General features: G+C 39.0%; 1 protein-coding gene across 1 annotated transcript in view; it reads right to left on the bottom strand.

Annotated features, from left to right (window-relative positions):
* LOC122801189 (collagen alpha-4(IV) chain-like) overlaps positions 1 to 23107 on the bottom strand; it is a 1621248-nt gene that overhangs the window by 514481 nt on the left and 1083660 nt on the right. Inside the window, exon 28 of the mRNA XM_044070748.1 lies at positions 12772 to 12879. Within this exon, the coding sequence (XP_043926683.1) occupies positions 12772 to 12879 (108 nt within the window). The remainder of the gene's footprint in view (positions 1 to 12771; positions 12880 to 23107) is intronic.

The following is a 23107-nucleotide window of genomic DNA, read 5'->3' as shown; positions in this document are numbered from 1 at the left end:
TGCACAAAAATAAATGTGTGGGAGAGTGAAGTGTCTAACAGCCTTTAAAACTGTTGGTTGATAATCTATGTTTTTTCTAATAGCTGACAGTGCTAAAGTATGTTATACTAGCTTTAAATTTGCGTACTTCTGCACTTTTTTATTTTAAACTGCTAACACATCACATCAGCTAAAACTCTCTATGTATTATAAAGAATCATGATCAGGTCACAGATCAGAACTCTAGCAAGTTTTTCAAAATACATTCTAAGATTCACTTCTTGGGGTTCTCCTTCACAGATGATTTTTCTTTTAAAATCCATTTGTCAAACACATAAAAAACATGTCTATGTTCAGTGACCTGATCTTTATTCTCTATTTTATACATGTGACAAATACCACACAAACTGTACTTTTAAGATGCAAAACTCATATAACAGTTAACTTCCCTAACCCAGGAACCCCACTCAGCCTTCATGAGAACACTGGAAAATATAAAGGTCTCTCCAAACACCATTATATTGGGCGACTTCAACTACCCAAACATAGACTGGGAGCATTACTCTAGCTCCAACAATCTAGCCCAAAGGTTCCTAGAATTTATAAACTCAAATGCTATGGAACAACTTGTTCCCACTCCCACAAGAGGGGAAAACATACTGGACCTGATCATCACTAACATGGGGACTCTATGCTCCAGACCACAAGCGTATCCCTCACTGGTAAGATCAGACCATAAACTAATCTCACTGGATGTTCACATCCCAACACCACCCCCTGCCCAGAAAACCACAGTGAAAAACTTCTCTAAAGCAAATTTCACACTCCTCAAAACTGAGGTGGAATCCTTCAAAGCCCCCAGGCCTGTGGAAAATACGGCCCAGACCGCAGAATCCTTTATAAACGCATTCTGTGAACACCTTCAGGAATGCATGGATCATGCGATCCCAAATAAAACCAAGACCCAATCCTCCAAAGGCAGACATCCTGTCTGGTGGACCCCAGCCATAAACAAGCTATACAATAGAAAGAGGAAGCTACTAAATGATAGAGCAAAATTCCAAAAAGGGAAGGCATCTCTGATCAGTATTAGCAAAAAACTACGGGCACTCATAAAATCGTCTAAGGCCAGCTTCGAGAGAAAAATTTGCACAGGACACTAAGGATAATCACAAGGCTTTCTTTAGTTATGTTAGGAACCTGGGTGGTAATTCCCAGATATGCTCAGAATTAGTCCAAAATGACAAAAAATACACTGAACCCACAGACATTGCCAACATCCTAGCTGACAGGTTCAGCGCAAACTTCTCCCCCTCCCAACAAAAGGGCAAATATCTATTCCAGCAGAGTGCTGCCCCCCTGACATCTCGGATGCTCAGGTAAGAGCCGCCCTCTCCAAAGCAAAAAACACAGCATCAATGGGACCAGACGGTGTCCCGGGCTGCATCCTACATGAACTCCAAGAAGAGCTAAACCCAAACATAAAACTATTGTTCAATCTCAGCCTTACTACAGGATATGTACCCAAAGAGTGGTGTACAGCAACTGTGGTCCCTCTCCACAAAGGTGGTGCCTCAACGGATCCTGGAAACTATCGCCCCATAAGCCTGAATAGCTTGGTCTGCAAAGCTATGGAAAGGATAATCATGGACCTCATAAATAAAGATATTGGGGACCTACAGACACTGGATCCTACCCAGTTCGGCTTTGTTAAGGGCAGATCCTACCTCTTAAACCTGGTTGATTTCTTTGAAACAGTCACCAAGGCCATTGACAAGGGGAAGGTGGTCCACACAGCCTACCTGGACCTCGCAAAAGCCTTCGATACAATACCCCACTCGGGCATTATAGATAAGCTCACCAGCTTAAATATAAACCCCTATGTCACTAGATGGGTTGCAAACTGGCTCAAGGACAGAACCCACATGGTTAGAATTGCTGGAGCCATGTCAGACTCCAAACCAGTTACAAGTGGCATCCCACAAGGCTCAGTCCTGGGACCTCTCTTGTTCAGTATATATTTCTCGGAGGTACAGGCCAACACAGAAGGACTGTGGCTGACCAAGTTCGCAGATGACTGCAAACTGGGCCATAATCGAGACTCCAGCCGACACAAGCATCCTCCAAAAGGGCCTCATAGAAACAGACAACTGGTGCCAGAGCCATGGCCTCAAGCTAAATGCTAAAAAGTGTATAGTCATCCCCTTTGGCAAAAACAAAGTGCCCACAAATTACCACATAGGTGGCAATCCATTAAGTACAGAAGAAGTAATTAGGGACCTGGGGACCCAAGTTGATAGCAATCTCTCATTTGACAACCACGTGGCCAAAGTGGTTAGAAAAACATTTTATATAGCCCACCTAATCATGAAGGGATTCACATCTAGATCAGGGGAGGTCATTGTGCCTCTTTACTCATCCCTCATCAGGCCCATAATTGAGTACAATGCCCCTTTTGGGATGTACCTTACCAGACACCTGCAGCAACTGGAAAACCCCAAAAGTACCTCACCAAGAGGATCAAAGGGCTCAAACAGATGCCATATGCTGCCCGGTTAAAGAAACTCCAGCTCTACTCAGTGGCATACTGCATGTTCAGAGGCGATCCGTGCCTGACGTATAAAGCCATGTCCAACCTGGAATTAATGGACATGCTGCACCTCAGAAAATCCAAATCCTGTCGAGCTACACGCTCGAGAGACTTGAACCTCAGCACTGAAATAAATAGGACATGCTGGAGGGACAGATTCATAACCCAGAGGCTCCCTTCGCTCTGGAATAAAATCCCAGTCCAGGTTAGGCAGAGTCCCTCATTGACTCTCTTCAAGAGGAATCTTGATGAGTGGATGGGAGATTGTAGGTTTACCCCGGGTATGACTTCTGTGTCACTGTTAGACAGAGGCACAGTATACTAACCTCAAAAAAAGGGCATAGCAAAATTAATTTAAAATGGGTGGCGAAAGCCAAACACATTCTGGCTAGGCTTATAAATGCCCTTGGCAGATAGCCTAGTATGAATCTATGAACCTATAATAAATCAATTCTGAGGTCATGATGCTTTATATGAAGAAATACATTTGATTTGTGGCAACCATGGAGCTCACACAACATCCAGACAGCAGATATATTTGGCAGAATTTGATTTATTAATCCTGACCACTTATATTTTTGCAGAGGTGTTTTTTATCAAAGAACCACATACTTTAGTCATTGCTCTCAATGTTATTTCTTACTAAGCGAGCAAACAAAACTATGTTCTCTATTACTTTCTACAGAATAAAGGATAAAACCTCTGGTCTCCAGTTCCCTAGTTCACTTCCACTCTCCTTCCCCAAGCAATTGTACCCTCAATATGGGATATTTCATTCATTCTTTAATAAGCAACTCTATAAATGAGACATTGTACACAGCTTCCAGGGTTCTTAGGACCAATTTCCTTACTTCCCTATTTGTCGAAAGAATCCTGCATTATCAAGATATTGCACCAAAAACTTTGTATGCTCATTATGTCAAAGGTCTTTATGCAGCGGACATATGTTGTTTCTCAAAGCCAATCTAGGGATAGCGTTTTACTTTAAAAAGCAGGCCTGTCACTAATGTCAGTATCACTACTATTCAAATAAGACAAAGAATAATCTCTATGATTGGTCAGTATTCACATTTGTAATCAATGTAGTGACCTTAACATGTATTGGTCACTCTCTGAAGCAAGTGCAAGTAATAAATCTTTGGAGTTGGATATAAACTCTAACATTATGGTAGTTTGGCTACTACTAAATGTTCAGAATGTTCAGGATCCCATCAACCTACTGACAAACACTTTTTTTTTACTGGTCTCACACTGGTGAAAATTTACTCCTTTATGCAGTCTCTCTGACTATCCTATTCTTAATCCTTTTGACTGACCAGAAATAGACCCACACTGTTCTTCTCCCTTTACCCCTGCTATGGTTTGTTTCACCTCAGTAAATCTCATTCCTGGTGCTTATCTCCACCTTGTTATATTCCTCTTCTTCTAGCCAGGATTTAGTCTTGGCCACCTCAGGTTACTGTACCGGATTATCTAACTCCCAATTCTGCTAACACATGCGTTGTGTTGATAATAGCTGCATCGTTCAATAGTAAAGTATATAAACCCTGGAATAACAAAGGTGTTACTTTTGAATTGCCCCCCTGATGTTGTTGTGATTGCAGTGTTTCTAATGCACTGCATTGTCTTATTGTTGATGTTGTAATTTTGTCATTGTAATGCACTGAACTTTACTGAAAAACTTATGAAATTGTTTAGCTTCTGAATTCTAATTAATGGTAAATTAGTAGTTGGTAATTAGTACCATCAATGTTAATGTGATGCCTAAATGAACTGTAAAGGTAGCTCCAGAGTGTGGCTCAAACTAAGGCAGCAGCTGGGATTGTTTGGTTTTGGTTGTTACTGATGTAGCTAGATCCTTTGCAGCCACATTAAGACACTATGTAGACAGACAATGCTCTGCAGGAGTAGCAGCATTCCTTAGGCATACATCCACTACGGCAAGCTTAGGATACTCTTCCCTAGATAGAATCGAAACACTTTCTACATGTGGATTTGTTGGCAGTAATTGCTGCCTTGCATTAAATAGTCTTCATGGTTCTCCCCTCAGTAAGTTGATCTAGTTATATTTGTAAACAAATCGCTGGAGCTGGTAATACTGGGAAGGATACTGGGGGGGGGGGGGTACAGTGACACTTATGGTAAACATCTTTTCTACTTTTATGCTAAAAGCCTTAAAATCCTACATTATCCATCATATTTATTAGTGCTACTAATACACTCTGTGTTCTCCACTGTGTGTCTAATAGGACTTTATGAGCACTTTTGCAACAATCAGTGATGAGTAATAACAGCTTCTCTAAATATTGGGTTTGCCAAGATGTGCAGAGGTTCCCCTGTTAGATGTGGCCTACATAAACTGATTATTAGCTTCCAGCTAACATTTTATCAAAATACTAGCTCACATACAGAGGTTTCCACTGTAAAGAGATCCCAACTTAACTTTACAATGGTTGAACCTTACATTGTAAATGGTGTGCAGGACTTGGCTACAGCATAAACATGAACTGCTTAAGCACTTCAAAGAGTTTTTTACTATTTCACATGGCCATTTAACTTACCATTGTAAAAAATTCGTAATTATTAAACTGTGTGTATGGTACTGCAAACATTGACAAGGAATCAGGCATACATATAAATCTAGTTCTTTGATATAGCTAATTCATACAGTCATTATTAGTGGATTCCTGAGGCATTCCTTATCTAACCCACCTGTGTTGCATAAGAGATGTTGACTGTTGACCTTCATAAATATTTGAAATGCTGACCTATTTTGCTTTGTGATGCAGATAATGCACATTTGACTGCTATTCTTTAAAACATTGCTTTGAGTTAGGCTCTTAATGTTTGCCTTTTTATTTTACTTGCATGATTTGCAAAACAGAGCTAAGTGAAACTAGCAGTATTGCCCCCCAGCATAACAGATCAAGATTAGGCTATGAGGACATACTAAAAGGGGCACTTCTCTTTCCCTTCTGGATCAGCCAAGTAGGACTTGCTTCTGTAAAGAGATAAAGTCATTGACACAGAGACTAGACTATATTATCCACCTAAATTCCAATCTAGGGAATATTGTAGCTGTGAAAGTGATAAAGAGAAGCTGTCTGCAATAAATCCTGAGGTAGTTTTCCTTCCCCTTAATCTGTTTTTCAACCCACCTCTAAAATCTGACGTGCTAGACCTCCCCCATCTATTTTGTACAATGTTTAGCCTGTCCTACTGTTCCTGTTTTGGCTGCCCCTTTCTTCATGTTTGCTTCTGTCTTGGGATGTTTGCTAGTGTTTGATCACCATCTCAACCCAGAACTCTGTCATCTTTCCCCTGCAACCCGACATCCTGTAGAATAGCTCAAAGGCTCTCACAGTCTTTTGGCTATAGCTGACAATCCAACCTCCTATTTCACTGGCCTTTGACTGTGTCTCTTACTTATATTTAGCACCAGCCAACATTCAGCCTTTTCACCACTAAGTGTACCACTTTTCCAAAAACTCACTCTTATTCCCTTAATGCAAATTATTTTGGATATCTATTATCCACCTATTGTTACTCTTCCTAGATCCATCATCTCCAGCTCTTGTTACTTACTCTCCCATAATGATTCCTAATACACACTGTTTATGATAATTTCACTTTCTCTCTTTTATTATGCTGTTCTTTAGTTTTCTATTGATCACACAGCACTTCCCCAACTAGGCACATACCCTAAATCTTCACTTAACCCCCCAGACTACTAAATCATTTAATTTCCATTCCCAAATTAATTTATAATGGGGGTAGATCTCTTTACATCACTCTATACCTATCACTAGGTAAACTCTTGTTAACAAACATTCTATGTATTCTCTAAACTTCTTCTGCTACATTCAGAACAGTTTCTTCTTCTAAACTTCTCCCAAAATGGATTAAATAATTGCTATTTATGTTATACTAGTCCATACTCAAGCTGCTCATTTTAGGAGAAAAAAAAAACATCTGCAACCAGCTGACTAACACTCATTGCAACATACCAGATAGCATTCTACCCACCCATCCCCCTCCCTCTCTTCAGCAACCTAATCACCACCTCAGGTAATAACTCTGCCAACCATAACAAGTCCTAAAATAACAAAAAAAAATAAAAATTAATTTTAATGCATACCAGTTAAATGCCCATAGCATTAGAAACAAAGCTGATTCTTTAGTGACTTGGATTCCTGAGCATATTCCACAGTGTTGCTATGACTGAAACGTGGTTAAAAAGCAATTACCCTTAAACCTTTATCAGTGAAAACTCTTATATTTTCCTGAATAATAGGCATCGCTCAAAAATAGGAGGAGGCATGATCTTGTTAATTAAAAACACCCTAAAATACAAAGCACTCTGATAGGACATAATTTACCCTAAATGGGCATATCCATAATTGGATGATAACAGATGACACCATTACCTGCACAGCCAAAATAGCCACTGCAGTGGTGTATAGCCATAGCCCTCTAGTCTTGCAGTACCAGAACACACCCTGTAGGACATCCTAAAACTTAAAAAAAATACAGAAATATTCTCATCTAGTCAGACTTCAATACTGCTCTTCTATGACCAAAAAGAGGCCAGGTGTCCGATCTTCAGTCCATCATAAATTTGCCACAGTTAATTAATTTTCCTACAAGACCAAATCCCAACAGTAATCAATGCTCTATAGCCTATCTAATGATAAATACTCACCCACAGAAAATTTACTCACATCAGTGGTCCTTAGCGAATAAAGTGAACATCAAACAACCCAAGCCTATCTTTCCTTTAAAGCTCCTTAGACACCAGCTATAATAATTTGTACACACATAACTTTTCATAAGTCTAAAGGTCTCTCTTGAAGATGAGCTGCCAAAAGATATCGGTCCCCTTATATTACCATGACCTCACCACTGCTCTTGACATATTTAAATCCATTCTTAAGAGCATCACAGATGAATAAACAAATCCCTGTTAAGAGAATAAAACTGCACTAGTGCATCTGATTTCCCTGGTATAAAATCAAAACTTAAAGAAAGGAACATGGCTTAGAAAATTGAAGGAAACTAGTAACAATGTATGAATTTATTTATTCATCAAGATTTAAAGCAAGCAAAACTAAGAGTAACACATGAAAATTGCAAATTTATCTGCATTATGTTTACAGTTTGTAGGATTGCATACACTTGAAAATATAATTTAGTGTTGTGAGCATGTTTCTGATCATTACAGCGGTAGCGTTGTTGCCTCACAGCAAGATGTTTTCCCATTTGATTCTCGGCTGAAGTGCGGGGAGTGCCTTCTGTGTGGAGTCTGCATGTCCTCCCAGCGGTTGGATGGGCATTCGAAAGACATGCGTGAATGGGCATGCCTTCATTGAAGGTTGGATGTCGAGCTGACACCTTGGCGTTCGTGAAAATCTACAGCCAATCATTAGTGGACCAGAGTTCCACTGTGGCGACCCCTAACTGGGAAAAGCCGAAAGATAAACAACAACAACAACAATGGGCAGCATGCTTCTGCTGAGAAATATAAAGTGCTGGTATGAGATGAATGCCTAATGCAGTCCTCCGGTCGAGATGGAGCAAACAGTGACAGTCAAGTAAAGCAATATAAAAATGAAAAGTAGGTGTTAGGCCAGTGAGACAGCGTGTGGGTTGTACTGAGTCTACATAGTTAATTAAGGATAAAGAATGTCTAAGTATCAGCATTAGGAGAAGGGAAATCAGAAAGGAAGTTTAGAGCAAAAGTTAAGCAAAGGGTTTGACAGGACAGTTTATTACAGTTTGAGGTGTGTTTTTAAAGAGCACTGTAACAGGATTGGTAAAGGAGGAATTACAGGGAGTAGGAGGGTGCAGTCCCATAGGCATGTAGCACTACTGAAAAGACTACTGAAATGGCCCATTAGAGATATATAGTAGAGGTGGGATAGTGACTTCCATATAGTTATTGTGTTTAGGTCATAAGTAAAGGAGATGATGTTAGCTGATGATGTTGAAGCAGTGACTAGGGGTGAAGTAATTTGCAGCCCATACATGGAGGACGGGAGATTGGTGGATTATGTAATGGAAGTATTTATGAAACATTTACAGTGTGCTTGTTAGCAGAGGTAGTGTTTCAGCTTCTTCCTGAAGTTTCTGACAGACAGTCCTGATGCTATATTATGGGGTATGGTTTTCCAGATTTTAGTAGCAAGAATGGAAATGTGTGCTCAGTGCACTTCAGCTTAGTTAGTGGAGTGTGCAGCTACAGGGCTGATTCAGACGGGTATCTAATTGAGTTTTTGTGGAGTTAGTGCTGACTCAGATGGGTATCTAATGGAGTTTATATGGAGTTACTGCTGAGTCAGACAAGTATCTAACTGAGTTTTTATGGAGTTAGTGTTCTCTGGATTTCTTTGAGCAAAAGAAGGGAAAGCTTTCTCTTGTTATGAGTTCAATATTAGGGCTCCCGATAAGAGTGTAGTTATTTTGGGTATGAGATGCAATCTGGCTTTTGTTAATGTAAGGCAATCATGTTCCCTTTTTGGACTAAAGGGTACAGAACCTGCACTGAAGCTAAGTATGATTTTGCTGTGATATGGATGCAATAAGAGGGAGTCCATGCTCCAGTTGTGAGAGTAGGACTTCTCTTCCTATGTCACTCCTTGCTGGAAGACAGAGAAAAATGGGACATTTTCTAAAAGACTACTTGATTTGCTTTTGATTGTGTGTCCTGAATATGATAGTGGACATTATGAGAGAGACCTAATCAAATACTAAGGTATCTTTAGCATGTCTTTTTGGATACAGGAGATGGAGCAGGAGTTGCAGTGCTTTGTGTATTTTGTGAAGTACCAAAAATATGGTTTGGGTATTTTTAACATTAAAGGTTAGGTTGTGTGAAAGCAGCAATGTACTGAGAGTGGCCAGGTCTTGTTCCACCATTTTTTTCATAGTAGATGGAGAGGGGCCTGACCTAAAGATGACCATACCATGTTGTTGTTGTTGTTGTGTCTTTCGGCTACCATCTGAGTGTATAATTACTTTAAGTGGGTGGGTATCATGTTGGAAGTTGTTGACAAAAAGGGAGAAGAATATGGGGGATTGAATGGAGACTTATGGGTGCATTGTAATAACAGGGGCAGCTGGACAGTGTGGATCCTATTAATAATATGAAATATCTGTCAGGAAAAAAGTCTTTACATCACATGGTGGCTTGTGGGCTGTTGCTGGCTGAGGGAAGGGATGTAAGTAAAAGACAGTGGTCTGTTGTGCTGAAGGCTTTAGACAGATCAAGAAATATTTACTTAAGTTAGGTGTCCTTTATCCTTCCATATTAATATATTGCCTGCAAGTGTCTAAAGAGCTGCCATGGGACGTCAGCCAGTTCAGAATCCATGTTGTTGATGTGCAAGTATTCTGTGGTTTAGGATGTGACTGGCTGACTGGTCTTAAATTATTTTTTTAATATTTTTTTTACCCAGGGTAGTGAGAATTGAGATGGTTCTGAAGTCATTAGTAGTGCCAAGATTTGATGTTTTAAGACCTGATATAGCTCTGGCAATTGTCCATTGTGAGGTCATGACATTTTTGGTGAGACATAATTTTTACAGGGACACTAAGGTAAACAGAACATGTTTTTTACATAGTAGGATAAACCAGGGATGAAGGTTGTCTATCCCTGGTTAAGCAAATGAGGAGATTTGGTCTAATATATTTGGCATCTCTCCAGTAGTTATTACTTTGTTATTATCTATAACATTCAGAAAATAATGGAAGCAACAAACTAAAGCACCAAATTAATCTTACCTTTGAAACAAACTGCATAAAATGGCATCATGGTATCACAGCCCAAAATGGTTTGGAAAGTTATTATTGATGAAACCTACTTTCATAACTCATTCAATACTAAGTTCTTGGATGCAGAATTGTTCATGAATTTCATCTCATCTTCTCCAAAATACATCAGCCTTCCTCAAAATGCCCCTTCCTCTAACTCCTACCAACAATTCATAACAAACAGTCCTAGCAGAATTAAACCCCCTATCGATCTACTTCAAAAAATAAAAAATAGTAACAGAAAGATGAAATAATTTATTATCCACCTAAATTTTCTCGATCAAACAGCATAGTGCATTGTCAGACATCTTAGCCATATTTACATTCTTTCTATAAAAACTGTATTGTTTCATCCCAGCAGAAATGCTTACTAATTCTTCCTTTACACATGAAAAAATGTTTCCCAAATGCAGGGCTACAGATCAATCTATGTATTGTGTCCTTTAACAAAAATCTTTGGACAAATAACATTTAAGCAGCTATCTGATCACTTTAATAGGTACAGGTTACTAACAGACCTCCTACATGAGTTTAGAACAGGGAATAACATACTCATTCACTATGACAATCACTGTCACAGATGAACACTTCTTAGCCATTGACAAAGGCCATCTGACAGGAAGTATGTCTACTGGGGTCTACTACAGATGATCAAACTTTTAAAAGTTCAACTTTCGTATGGCTGAGACCATATGATTGAACTTTTAAAAGTTCAAACACTTGATTAAAGAAAGAAAAAAAATTACCCTGAACGTTTTTAGCAGGGGGCAAGCCCCCCCGCACCCCACACTCCCTGCTATTTAAATATTCCAACTCCGAGATTGCACTACAGTGAGGAAAAGCAAAATCTTCCCCTTCCGCACTGTATGCAGATCTCTGTTCAGAACGTTCAAGCTTTTAAAATTTCGATCATATGATCTTGGCCTTATGAAAGTCAAAGTTTTAAAAGTCTGATCACCTGTAGGGGGCTTGTCTATTTACTGCACAAGGGCTTTTGAAAGTGTCAGCCGCTAAAGCATAATCTGTAAACTTAGGTGTCTCCTCTTTTCTTAAAACCTATTTATTCACTCAAATATGCAACCAGCTCCTGCTTACTCCATTAAGTGCATTGTAAACATTGTGTATATTTATTGTGTGTGCATACATTGTTGAAACAACTGAACAGTTTCCCTTGAAATGACAGTTAGTTGACTGCTAGTATGTACATATGGTACTAACACCAGAAAAAAACATTTACAAGGATATGAATATTGTATTAGTAGAATGTGCCAGTGTATGATTTTACATCTAGTTCTGTAAAGATCTGCACTTATTATCAGCTGTAATTAGTGCTGTATGTACAACTGCATTACGTCTTTATTTTTAAGAGCAATATCCATTCTATTTAATATTTAATGTTTCTAATTTTTTGTACTGTGACTGAGTCATGGCTGAAAATGGTACAATGACTTTGTCTGCCTACCAGGTTTCCAAAAATTAAATAAACATTTTCATTATGACATATTTTGCTGTGTTCTCCTCAGTGAACTTTCATTAGGTAAAATGTCCACTGGTTCACTGAACTACGAGGAGATATGCCATATTCCAGTTATGTTGTTCTGAAATTCAGGAACAGGCTGCAGTTTGGTAAACACAACATCAAGTATTGATAGTCTAAATATCCAGTCAGAAACAATTTTGTTGAGCAATGATTAATTGTTTGTTTGCCAAACTTCTCACCAGTTAAGCATTTTTTCACGTCATACGGCTTCTGTACTCTACTGTTTCTGAAGCACTGTCATTAGAAAGTTACCTTGTAGGGTATACACATAACACTTCAGCACTTAGAGATTGTAATACATTCTGTAATATGCATAATATAATTACCGAAGCTTCTTCCATACACCAGCAGATTCTAACTGCACCCTTTAATACCCCCTACTTATATAATCTAACTCCAGGACTTCTGCACCTCAGAGAAGGAGGAATTCTTGAAAATACCGCAGTTTCAGACGTAGTATCGATTTGCACTAATCATGTACTCACACTCTTTGATCTTAAATTTACAATGGGGACACTGCCTGGCAAACATATCTGTTCAACTTTATTACATCATTCTGATTACTTATTCTAGAAATGATTAAATGAGTGGGGAAAAGAAAGCAAATAATGAGACACAGAAAAATTAGGATTTCTTCAATTTGTCTGACAATGCAGTCTATCTTCATTTTGTGACTGTGAGAAAAATATAAAACATACATCAGATTTGTTATAATATTTGTTACAGAAACATTACTACCATACGTTTCACTGAGAGCATGGTTCCTTGAGCTGTGTGATGAACTTTCAAAATCACATATAACACCAGTGCATTGACTGTTACTGTTAAATCATTACAGGCATATATATTTTACCTTGTGGTCCTGGGCCATTTGAAACACCTTTTTCACCCTGTGGTCCCTTGAACCCATCAATGCCATTTTGTCCTGGTCTGCCTGGAAAACCCACATTTCCCTTTTCACCTGAATAAAGAAATTATGGCATATTATTTGGAGCCAATTCAGTGAAAATCAAAGTATCATTTAAGAACTAAAAAGTCAACAAGGCAGTTTAAGGAAAACTGCTTTAGGAGCTACAGCAAAATGAAAACTTATAGATTTGCCTAGATAATAATTAAATAGTTTCCAGCAAAGATCACTGCTTGCCAAAAATAATGTCACATAGTATGCCTTGTACCAGTCATGACATTTCTCTTTTTCCCATATCTTTAGTAGATTGACACGTCACATTGGCACTACTTGTAACAAATGTCTTACCTATCACCAAATATACTAGACATGCATTAACAATAGAATAAGGTATATCAGTCTCATAACACTTAAGAGCTCTAATTTAAGCAGAACCAGAATTATAAAAGTTAGCCATGTAGTAAACAACTGCTTTGCATATAACCCCTACTACCATGTGATAAGATGTCAAAGTTTTAAGCTCACAGCATATAAAAACGAATTCTAGCAAAGGAACTGTCTTAAAATCTTTTTACATAAATGTACTACCAGAGTAATACATATATATGCATACAGTTCTTATGCTACATGCAAAAGCTGACCATCAAGCACAATATTACTCCCACATATTGTCTTTTACGTTCATAGGTTCATAGGTGTGTACTAGGCTAATGGCCCAGGAGCCTTTACAAGCCTAGCCCATAGAATTACCCTGGCATCATGCCACCCGACCTTAGTTCTCAGGGCCTCTGTCAAGTGGAGCCACTGGAGTGATCCCAGGGGTTTATTTCTATTTCCCATCCACTCATCAAGATTTCTCTTGAAGAGGGCTAGTGAGGCACTCCTCTTGACATGTATGGGAAGTGTATTCAATAGCATGGGCAGTCTCTGGGTTATGAACCTGTCCCTCCAGCTTGTTCTGTTGATTGTGGTAATGAGGTTGAGGTCTCTGGAGCATGTAGTGTGGAGGGATTGGGATTTCTTTAGATGTAGCATTTCTAACAGAGCTGGGTCAGACATGGCTTTGTAAGTCAAGCAGAGATTGCCTCTAAGTAGGCGATATGAGACAGAGAAAAGTTGGATTTTTTTTGAGTCTATCCATATAGGACAAGTGTTTAAGGCCTAGGATCCTTTTTATGAGGTACTTTTGTGGCCTCTCCAGTTGTTGTAGGTGTCTAGTGAGGTACATGCCAAATGGGGCATTGTACTCAATGATTGGCCTAATGAGGGAAGAGTAGAGGGAGACAATGACTTCTTTCTTCCTGGAAGCAAAATCATTAGTAATGAGATGTGCCACATAGAAGGAATTTCTGACCACAGTGGCAATGTGGTGGTCAAAAGAGAGGTTGCTCTAAACCTGTGTTCCCAGATCTCTTATGATGCCTTCTGTGATCAGTGGACTACCATCAACGCGGTAATTCATGGCAGCTGGATTTTTCCCAAAGGGGATGACAACACATTTTTTGGCATTGATCTTGGTTCTGACATCAGTTGTTGGTCTCAGTGAGGCCTCTCTGTAGGATGTCATCATTTGGGGAGTTAATTATGGCTCCTAACTTGCAATCATCTGCAAACTTTGTCAGCCAGAGTCCCTTCATGTTGGCCTGGACTTCAGAGAAGTAAATACCAAACAAGAGAGGATCCAGGATCGAACCCTGTCGGACTCCACTCATGACTGGTCGTCAGTCTGACTTGGAGTCAGCAACTTTCACACTGTGGGTTCTACCTGTGAGCCAGTTTGCAACCCACCTAGTGATATAGGGATTGATGCCTAGCTTAGTGAGTTTTTCTATAATCCCTGAGTGGGGAATGGTATCGAAAGCCTTGACCAGATTGAGGTAGGCTGTATGAATCACCTTGCCTTCATCCACAGCTCTGGTGACTGACTCAAAGAAGTCAACCAGGTTGAGCAGGCATGATCTACCCTTCACAAAACCAAACTGTGTAGGATCCAGAGTTTGGAGATTCCTTATATCCTTGTTTATTAGGTCCATCATGATGCATTCCATAGCTTTGCATATCAGACTTGTCAGGCTAATGGGGTGATAGTTTGCAGGGTCTGTAGTCACTTCTCCTTTGTGGAGCGGGGATGACTATCATAGTAAAAGATGCAGGTCCATGCAATCAGAAAGTTGTACCATGTCTCTGGATAATTTCTCAATGTTAGTAGAAGTGAAATTATTGCATTTTTACACAAAGAGTGACATGGATCTTACCAGATGTAATAGAACAGCTCTGGCAATTTTATTCACTGTTTACTTCAATGAAATCAAACGTAGTACAATGATCAGAAAATGCAAAGGAATAGAAAATAACATATAGTGAAATAAAACTCTTTAGTAACTGGCAATTAGAGAAAAATCTAGTAATGTAAACAATTATTTTTAATTCAAATTATAACTGCTAGTGCTCCAGGGAATACATAGCAAATGTATGCTGTTCTGAACTGATTCCGCCATAGTGATAATGGATTTGTGAGGCCAGCTGTATTTATAGGTTCACAGGTTCATATGTGTATACTAGGCAAATGACCACCAGAGCCTTTATAAGCCTAGCCATGTAATCCAACCCAATGTTGTCCCCAATTAATATGGATGTCTAAGGAAGGGGGTATTTTAGTTAGGAGGTTACTAAAGGTTTAGTTGTGGGGGGTATGTTAGTTAGGGAGACATGGGGTTCAGAATGGAATGAATTTTCCATTTTGCAGTCAATGGTCAAGGTTACATTTGAAAAGTTTCAGGAACAGACTCTGCTTCAAATGGATGGGCAGCCTATTCCAGAGCATGGGGATCCTTTGGGACACATATCTGTCTCACCAGCATGTTCTATTTATGTTACAAGCCATGTTTAATTTCTTGGACCTAGTGCTTCTGGTGCTATTCATTTTGCAGATGTGCAAAAGGTCCATCAGAGCTGGATCTGAGGATGTCTTATATGCTAGGCAAAGATCATCTCTCAATAACCTGTAGAAGACTGAGTATAGAGACAGGTATTTAAGGTAATCTGTGTAGGCAGATGTGTTAATACCGTGGATTCTCTTGATGAGGAACCTCTGTCAGAGCTGGATTTGTCAGTCAGCAGATCCACTGTTACTTTGCTCAGTAAAAATGGTGCCTTTTACCACCAATTCAGCATACTGCTGTGTTACCCTTTAGGTTTCAGACATAGCTGTAGAAAGACTTGTGACTGTCTTTAGTCTGAAAGGCTATCGTAAATCTCATATTTGGCCTTGTTGTATTTAATTAGCCCTCTTTGTTTTGTGTTTAGATTAATTAGTGAGCTCCTGTCATTATGAGAGTTGCTCTTTCTGATTTTGGCCATGACTTTTTTTCCTTTTGCTATGCAGTGTGTTAAGGTCAGGATTCCACCAGTGTGGTTTGTATTTGGGATTTGTTTTGGGCTTACTTCTGGTAGATACATCAGCCACAATGTAAACAAGTCCACATAGGTTGCTGTGAACTCAGAGTTTGGAGGGGCATTGAATTTTGACAAACTATCTTTTAATAGGATGTAGTTTGCTTTAGAGGAGTTCTTAACTTTTGCAGGTTTTGCTGGGTTTTCCATGTTTATTATTATTTTGAAGGAGACAGCTTTGTGATCTGACTTCACCAGTGAGGACATGACTCGTGGTGGTGGTGGTGGTGGGGGGGGGGGTGCAACACTTGCCCATATTGGTGAGTACTGGGTCCAGGAGGTTTGAACCTCTGGTTGGAGTGTGCACTATCTGGCCAAGGGTATTTGTGTTAATAAAGTCTGGGAATGATTGTGCCTTTAAGTTGGAGGCACTGTATGTTTCCAAATCTATAGAGGAGTAGTCAAACTCTCCTATGAATAAGGCATTTGGCTGAATGGTGAGTACATCCAGCAGGTCTATGAATGAGGTTGGGGCAGAGATGGTGACTTTTGCTTGCTAGGATACAGCAAGGGACTTCATCTATTGTGATTTGCTTGCGTATGAACTCCAGGGTATCATCCTGTTTAACTTAACTTGAAGTATACTTGTTGCTAATGCAGGATGAGATACCACCATCTTTTGTCCCTGTCTATGCAGTTGATGGAATAAAGCAGCGCACTGCCATAGTACATTCTGTAGCTTTAAACCATGTCTCTGTAACAACACAGATATCTATATTCTCTTGAGTGAGGAGAGCTTGTAGGGTGTGGAGTTTCTTGTTAAGTCTCCTAGTATTGAGCAGTAACCCCTTTAGTTCCTTTGGGCCTTATTTGCTAAGCTGGCAGTTTTTTTCCATTTGGCTTTTGTATGCTTAGGAGGTAGTCTTTGAGGTTTAGGAAGATTCCTTTTTAATGCCTGAGCATAAGATGGTCTATGTGTGTGATGGACACTATGTGTGGTGGATGTAGTGGGTGTTCAAGGCAACTTTGTTTGTGGGCAAGATTTTTCCACCAATGAAATTGTGTATGTACATCTCTCATATACTGTATTAGTTTAAGGATGAAACCAGCTACAAAACTGGGAATTTTAAAATACAGACAAACTCTTAATACTGTAGATGGCAAACTGTTATTCCTAGAAAGTGTAATCCCCAAAGATGTGTACAAAATGATTTCAATATAATTCATGCAAATTGAACCATTTTATGAGTCACGAAAAACTGTAGGAATAATGGTATAAGTGGATCAAGCAGAGGCACATTGTTGGCAGTCTTCCCCCTTTTTCCCTTGATTATGAAAGCCAGGTTTAGTTATTTTCTGGCAGTTGTCTAGCTGATGTAGGTGATGGAGAGGCAATGGGAGGAGATAGCAATATCGGGGGCAGTTAGAGGGGGAGAAGGTCATCATATGTAATGAAAACCAGAAAAGGTGCAGTGCGAAAGACCAACTAACTATATACAAAACTGCACTGGAATGGGGGTGGTAGATGAAAAAAAAACCACCTTTATTTAACACAATACCAGTATTGAGTGCTTTCATCCCTACAAGCAGGGACTTCATCAGAATACAATGTAATACTACACAAACAAATTAAATATCTCTCCAGTGCTCACTATAGGTTGATTAACAAGCTGATCACTTTCCTTAAAAGCTTTTTAAAACACTCCCATTTAAAAATAAGAAATAAAAATGTGAACTGTAGAATATAAAACAATATAAAAAAGCATTTTTTACGAATATAGAAACTTTTCAAATATCAAATTCCATATTAGGAAATAAAAGATTTGAAAAGTCTATGCTACAGTCTTCCAGCTTTTTCCTGCAACATAGGAACAATAGAAACAACATTGTTTAAACCCGGGGGAAATATAGCAGCCAACCTCAACTGCCACTGAGTTTCCTTTTTCCTTAAATAATTTTTCCAATCACCCCCCCGATCAATTTTAGTAATTTCCAAAATGCCGAAAGCAAATTTACTAAACTCTCAACATACCAAGGAATGTTTATATAAAGCATCGTTCTCCTTTTGACTGCTAATTTCATATAGATGTTTGTATATCCTAGTCCTCAGTGCACTCTCTGTTTTTCCTACATAGTAACAACTACATTTTTCACACTGGGCCAGGTTTTACAGCTCCCACAAGGTCTGATACCCCTCCTATGGTCTCCAGTAGTCTCAGTCTTAAACTCCAGAAGCCTTTCAAAATGAATGCCCATTTTATTAATAAAAAATGTCTCATTGCCCAAAGTGTTACTGATTTCCGGGTTCACACTAAAAATGTCCCAGTTCTTCCTAAATGCATTTTTATTTCTCCAGAAAGGTGGTTATATTGTAATACACAGGCTTTCTCAAAATTCTGGGAATTATTCATGGTCACAGTAATGTCAAGGCCTACACTCAACAGGGGCTTGTATAAATCACCCCACTTGCTATAAACTGCCTCAATAATCTGATCTACCAACTTTCTGGGGTACCCTCTTTCACAAAACATATTTCCCACTATGTCCAATTCATTCCTAACATCTTCAAAGTGAGAAGTCATTCTAGCAACTCAAATAGCTTGGCCCTTAACCGGGCTCTTTTTCTGTGTTATAGGGTGATTGCTAGAGAAATGTAAATAAGAATTACAAAAGGTCTCTTTATGGTAAATATTGGACGTAAAACCTTAACCTGAATGGGATATAGTCGTATCCAAATAATTAATTTTAGAAACATCAAAATTGTAAGTAAATGCCAAATATTGAGTGGTACTATTCAAATACTGCACAAATTCCTGAATCGCCTGTCTAGGATCTTTCCATAAAATAAACAGGTCATCCAAAAATCTCATGTAAAGTTGTAGATTATTCCATTAGGGGTAGTTAAACAAAAACCTATTTTCCCATCTAAGAAGTACAACATTGGCATACACAGGGGCACATAGTGCCCCCATGCTACACCTTTTACCTGTTGAAAATATTCCCCTTCAAATAATACAAAATTGTTGTCTAAAATCAAGGCCATAAGTTCACATACAAAGGTAATCTGATCATGGGAGTTGTAATCAGTGTACATATATTAACAGGGAAGTGAAATAACACTTGGGAACATCATTAGGAGTAGAATTATTTTCCAAACAGGGAGCTAAGTAGTATACTTGGCCCAGTTGCTGCTAAGTAGGAAAACCAGAACGTGCACTGAGGACTAGGATACAAATATCTATATGAAATGAGCAATCAAAAGGAGAAGAGCAATGCTTTATATAAACATTCCTTGGTATGTAGAGTTTAGTAAATTTACTTTCAGCATTTTGGAAATTATTAAAATTGATCACAGGCAGGGTGATTGGAAAAATTATTTAAGGAAAAAGGAAACTCAGTGGCAATTAGATGATGTTTCTATTGTTCCTATGTTGCAGGAAAAAGCTGGAAGACTGTAGGATAGACTTTTCAAATATTTTATTTCCTAGTATGGAATTTGATATTTGGTAAGTTTCTATATTAGTAAAAACATATTTTATATTTTTATATTCTGTGTTTCACATTTGTATTTTTTATTTTTAAATGGGTGTGTTTAAAAAGCCTTTAAGGAAAGTGATTGGTGTGTTAACCAATCTATAGTGAGCATTGGAGGGATATTTCATTTGTTTGTGTAGTATTATATTGTATTCTCATGAAGTCCTAGGTTGTAGGGATGAAAGCGCTCATCATAAGTAATGCCCAACAGATGCTATAAGACTGTGCAATCAGTATTCTGACTTTTTTCATCAGTGTGTTTGAATGTAGTCGAAAGTCCCATTTTTACATCTTTATAAATAACATAAAAGAAGAATGTCAAAAAATAGTAAACAGGTAAGGTCAGAGAGTATAGGGTAAGGAAGGTGAGGAAGAACAGTAAATCCAACAGTGCAGGCTGGCATGCTAGCTCAGAGACAAGGTGCCCACCTGCATGTTACCAAAGATCAATGATCAGAAATGAGTCAAGGTCATCAAAACTGGATGGGGGAATAGGATATAATGGTTGGTGGCCAGCTCTCCTATTGGGGGGAGATACTATCTATAATCTCTTGTAATGAGTATAGATCTTTCAAGCAGCAAGACGAGAGAGTAATGGGGGTTGACAAGATGTCTAGAATTTGATATACAGTAGTACATGTCATGCGTACAGCCATAACTCAGATCACTGTCCTAACTAGATATCCTGACTGGCCATTGCAGAATGATGGTTCTGCATGCCTTCCACCCAGCTCTGCTGATTCCTTATTCCCCATTTCCAGGAATCAGTAACTATATAAGGATCTATTATTTCAGTAAATTGGGAAGTCCACTCCATGAAGGGATAGATTTAGGATAATGGGAAAGGAGTAAAGAGGTTTTAAGTAGGACAGAATAGCCAGCTTTAGGCAAAGGCCAACTAGGTGGCCACCTAGGGCTCCGCTCTAGCAGGGGCACTTTTCCAGTATTTATTTGGTGTAGGTAGACCAAGATGGGGGCACTGGGGGGTGTGGGGGGGCACCATGGAGCCCTTTTGCTTAGGGCACCAGTTGACCTATGGCCGCTCCTGAATGGGTGGCAGATCAAACTGGATGACAGAGTTGACAGGGTGGGTGAAAAAACTAGCTTAACAAACAAAATGAAATAGTGCATAAGTTATTAGGATTGTAGAAAGTGGCTGATTATAATAAAATTGAAACAGGTGGCTATCCAGGCCCTCAGCTTCAGGAGGGTCCCTGGCCAGCCAACAAAATAATTTAATTATTTAGCTTTAATTAACTTATTCACACCTATAGTGCAAGAATAAAAAGTCTCTTTTCTTTCCGATGTACAGTCAGACGAGGAGCAGCACAACCAGTAAAGGACGAGGAAGCACAGGTTCCACCCACCCCCCCACCTCCCTGCACACACAAACTTTACAGCCAGCAGTAACAGAGTTCCTTAGCATGCAGCAGATTTGCAGAGTTTTCATGTTTCACATTCCATGGGACTTACTAAGGTCTGCTACGTTGGACATTGTAGGATGGTTGGTGCTGCTGCTACTTTAAGAATAGTAATGGTGCTAGAGAATGAACAGTAAATGTATAAAAGTGCTGCTACTTTGAGAACGGTGAACTGCGCAGTAACCTAATGAAAGCACTGGGGGAACTGGAGCAGTTTTGTATGTGTGTGTGTGTTCCATATGCTAAAGGATGCCCATCTTTAATGCTAGTCATTACAAGTTTGAGTTCTCAGTTGGAGAAACAAATTTATTTTGCATCAGAAGCCCTGTCTACTTAAGTGACTTGCTGACAGTCGATTTATTTTGCATCAGAAGCCCTGTCTGCTTAAGTGACTTGCTGACAGTCGATTTATTTTGCATCAGAAGCCCTGTCTGCTTAAGTGACTTGCTGACAGTCGATTTATTTTGCATCAGAAGCCCTGTCTGCTTAAGTGACTTGCTGACAGTCGCACAGTAAGCAAATGGAGATAAAAAGAATCCAAAGCTGCATCCTTGACTACAGGAAGCAGCTCACTAAGAGCTTAGATCTTCAGTTCTCTGCACTAACTGCAAGACATTCACACACTTCTGCATTTTCTGATAAATCACTGAAAGTTAAAAGTTACTTAGGTTTACAATCAGTCAATAATGCCAGTCATTAGAGTTTCATAGTTTTTACTGTTCAGAAAATGCATGCCCCTGCAACATTTATTGTTGTGTTAACATCTTAAGTGATTTGGAGTTGTCTGGCACTTAAGGTTGTGTAAGATTGATGTACTGCTTTCTGTAGTCAAAAGTACAGAGTTTGAACAATTTCACCTCCCTTTGTGAGTTTGAACAAACTGTAATTGATGGACATAACTATGTGTGTGTCTGTATAAATACTTGGTTCCTCCATCCTACTATTCCACATGAATTAACGTATAGTGGGTTAATGCTGCTGTTTCCTGTATCAAGTATGTGGGATTTGAAGTCTTTCTTTCCTATTTTACTTTAGTCGGGCAATAGGTGCAGAGGGCTAAGGTCATGAGGTGTAGCATCTGTGGTACAGGGTTTGATTCTCTTAGCTTTCATTTGCCTACTGTGTGCCTTGAGCATATCAGTTAACTAGAAATTACTTTGCAACAATTGAAAACGTGCTTGGCTCTTTAATGGTCCCTTGGACTGTAAGCCTAGTAACTAACTATGAACCAGAGTAGTTATGGTATAAAAGGAAGAGAACTGATTGCAGTAAACAGGAGCATTATCATATGAGTCATGTTCTTTGCATTTATTATTTAGCTGTGGATAAATTAGACAACATGAAATCTATTAATTTAATTTAGCTTGTTTTTTTACAGGCACAAATGTTTGGGCAACAACAGTTTGTATAGCACTTACTGGAGATGAGTAAGACTGGGAGCTGTCAAAGAGCTGCTTCCTGTAGTACAGGGTTTGACTCCCTCGGCCTTTGTTTGCCTTCTGTGTGACTCTGGCAAAGTTACTTCACCAGACAGTATTGCTGGGCTGCTCCTGAAAACGGATACTTGTGTCCACTGAGCTGTCTCAGGCTGTTAGCAAATGCACTACACATCTGTCTTTTCAATTCTTGTACTCATCACATAAATGATAATTAGTGCTTCACCATATACTATTTGATTGTGAATCCCAGCACCATTTATTGTAAATTAATGGGTTGCCAAATGCATTTTCACTACATGTGAGTTTCAAGAGAACAGAAGTTTACTCTTCCTCATGTTAAGTCTGTTTTCGATGTGAACATATTTCTTTTAGAAAATGTCTGCCAGTGTTTTTGCTGTAAAGTCTAAAATAAAAGTTTTACATAAAATCTAAATATCTGTGATAATTGTAAAAGTAAATAAGAAAATAGTATGTACACTAACAGACTTGAACTGT

The sequence above is a fragment of the Protopterus annectens genome, chromosome 4.part1 (assembly GCF_019279795.1).
Source record: "Protopterus annectens isolate FY-2018-M chromosome 4.part1, PAN1.0, whole genome shotgun sequence".
Taxonomy (NCBI): domain Eukaryota; kingdom Metazoa; phylum Chordata; order Ceratodontiformes; family Protopteridae; genus Protopterus; species Protopterus annectens.
The sequence above is the reverse complement of the archived record's forward strand: the minus strand, read 5'-3'. Positions and strand labels throughout refer to the sequence as shown.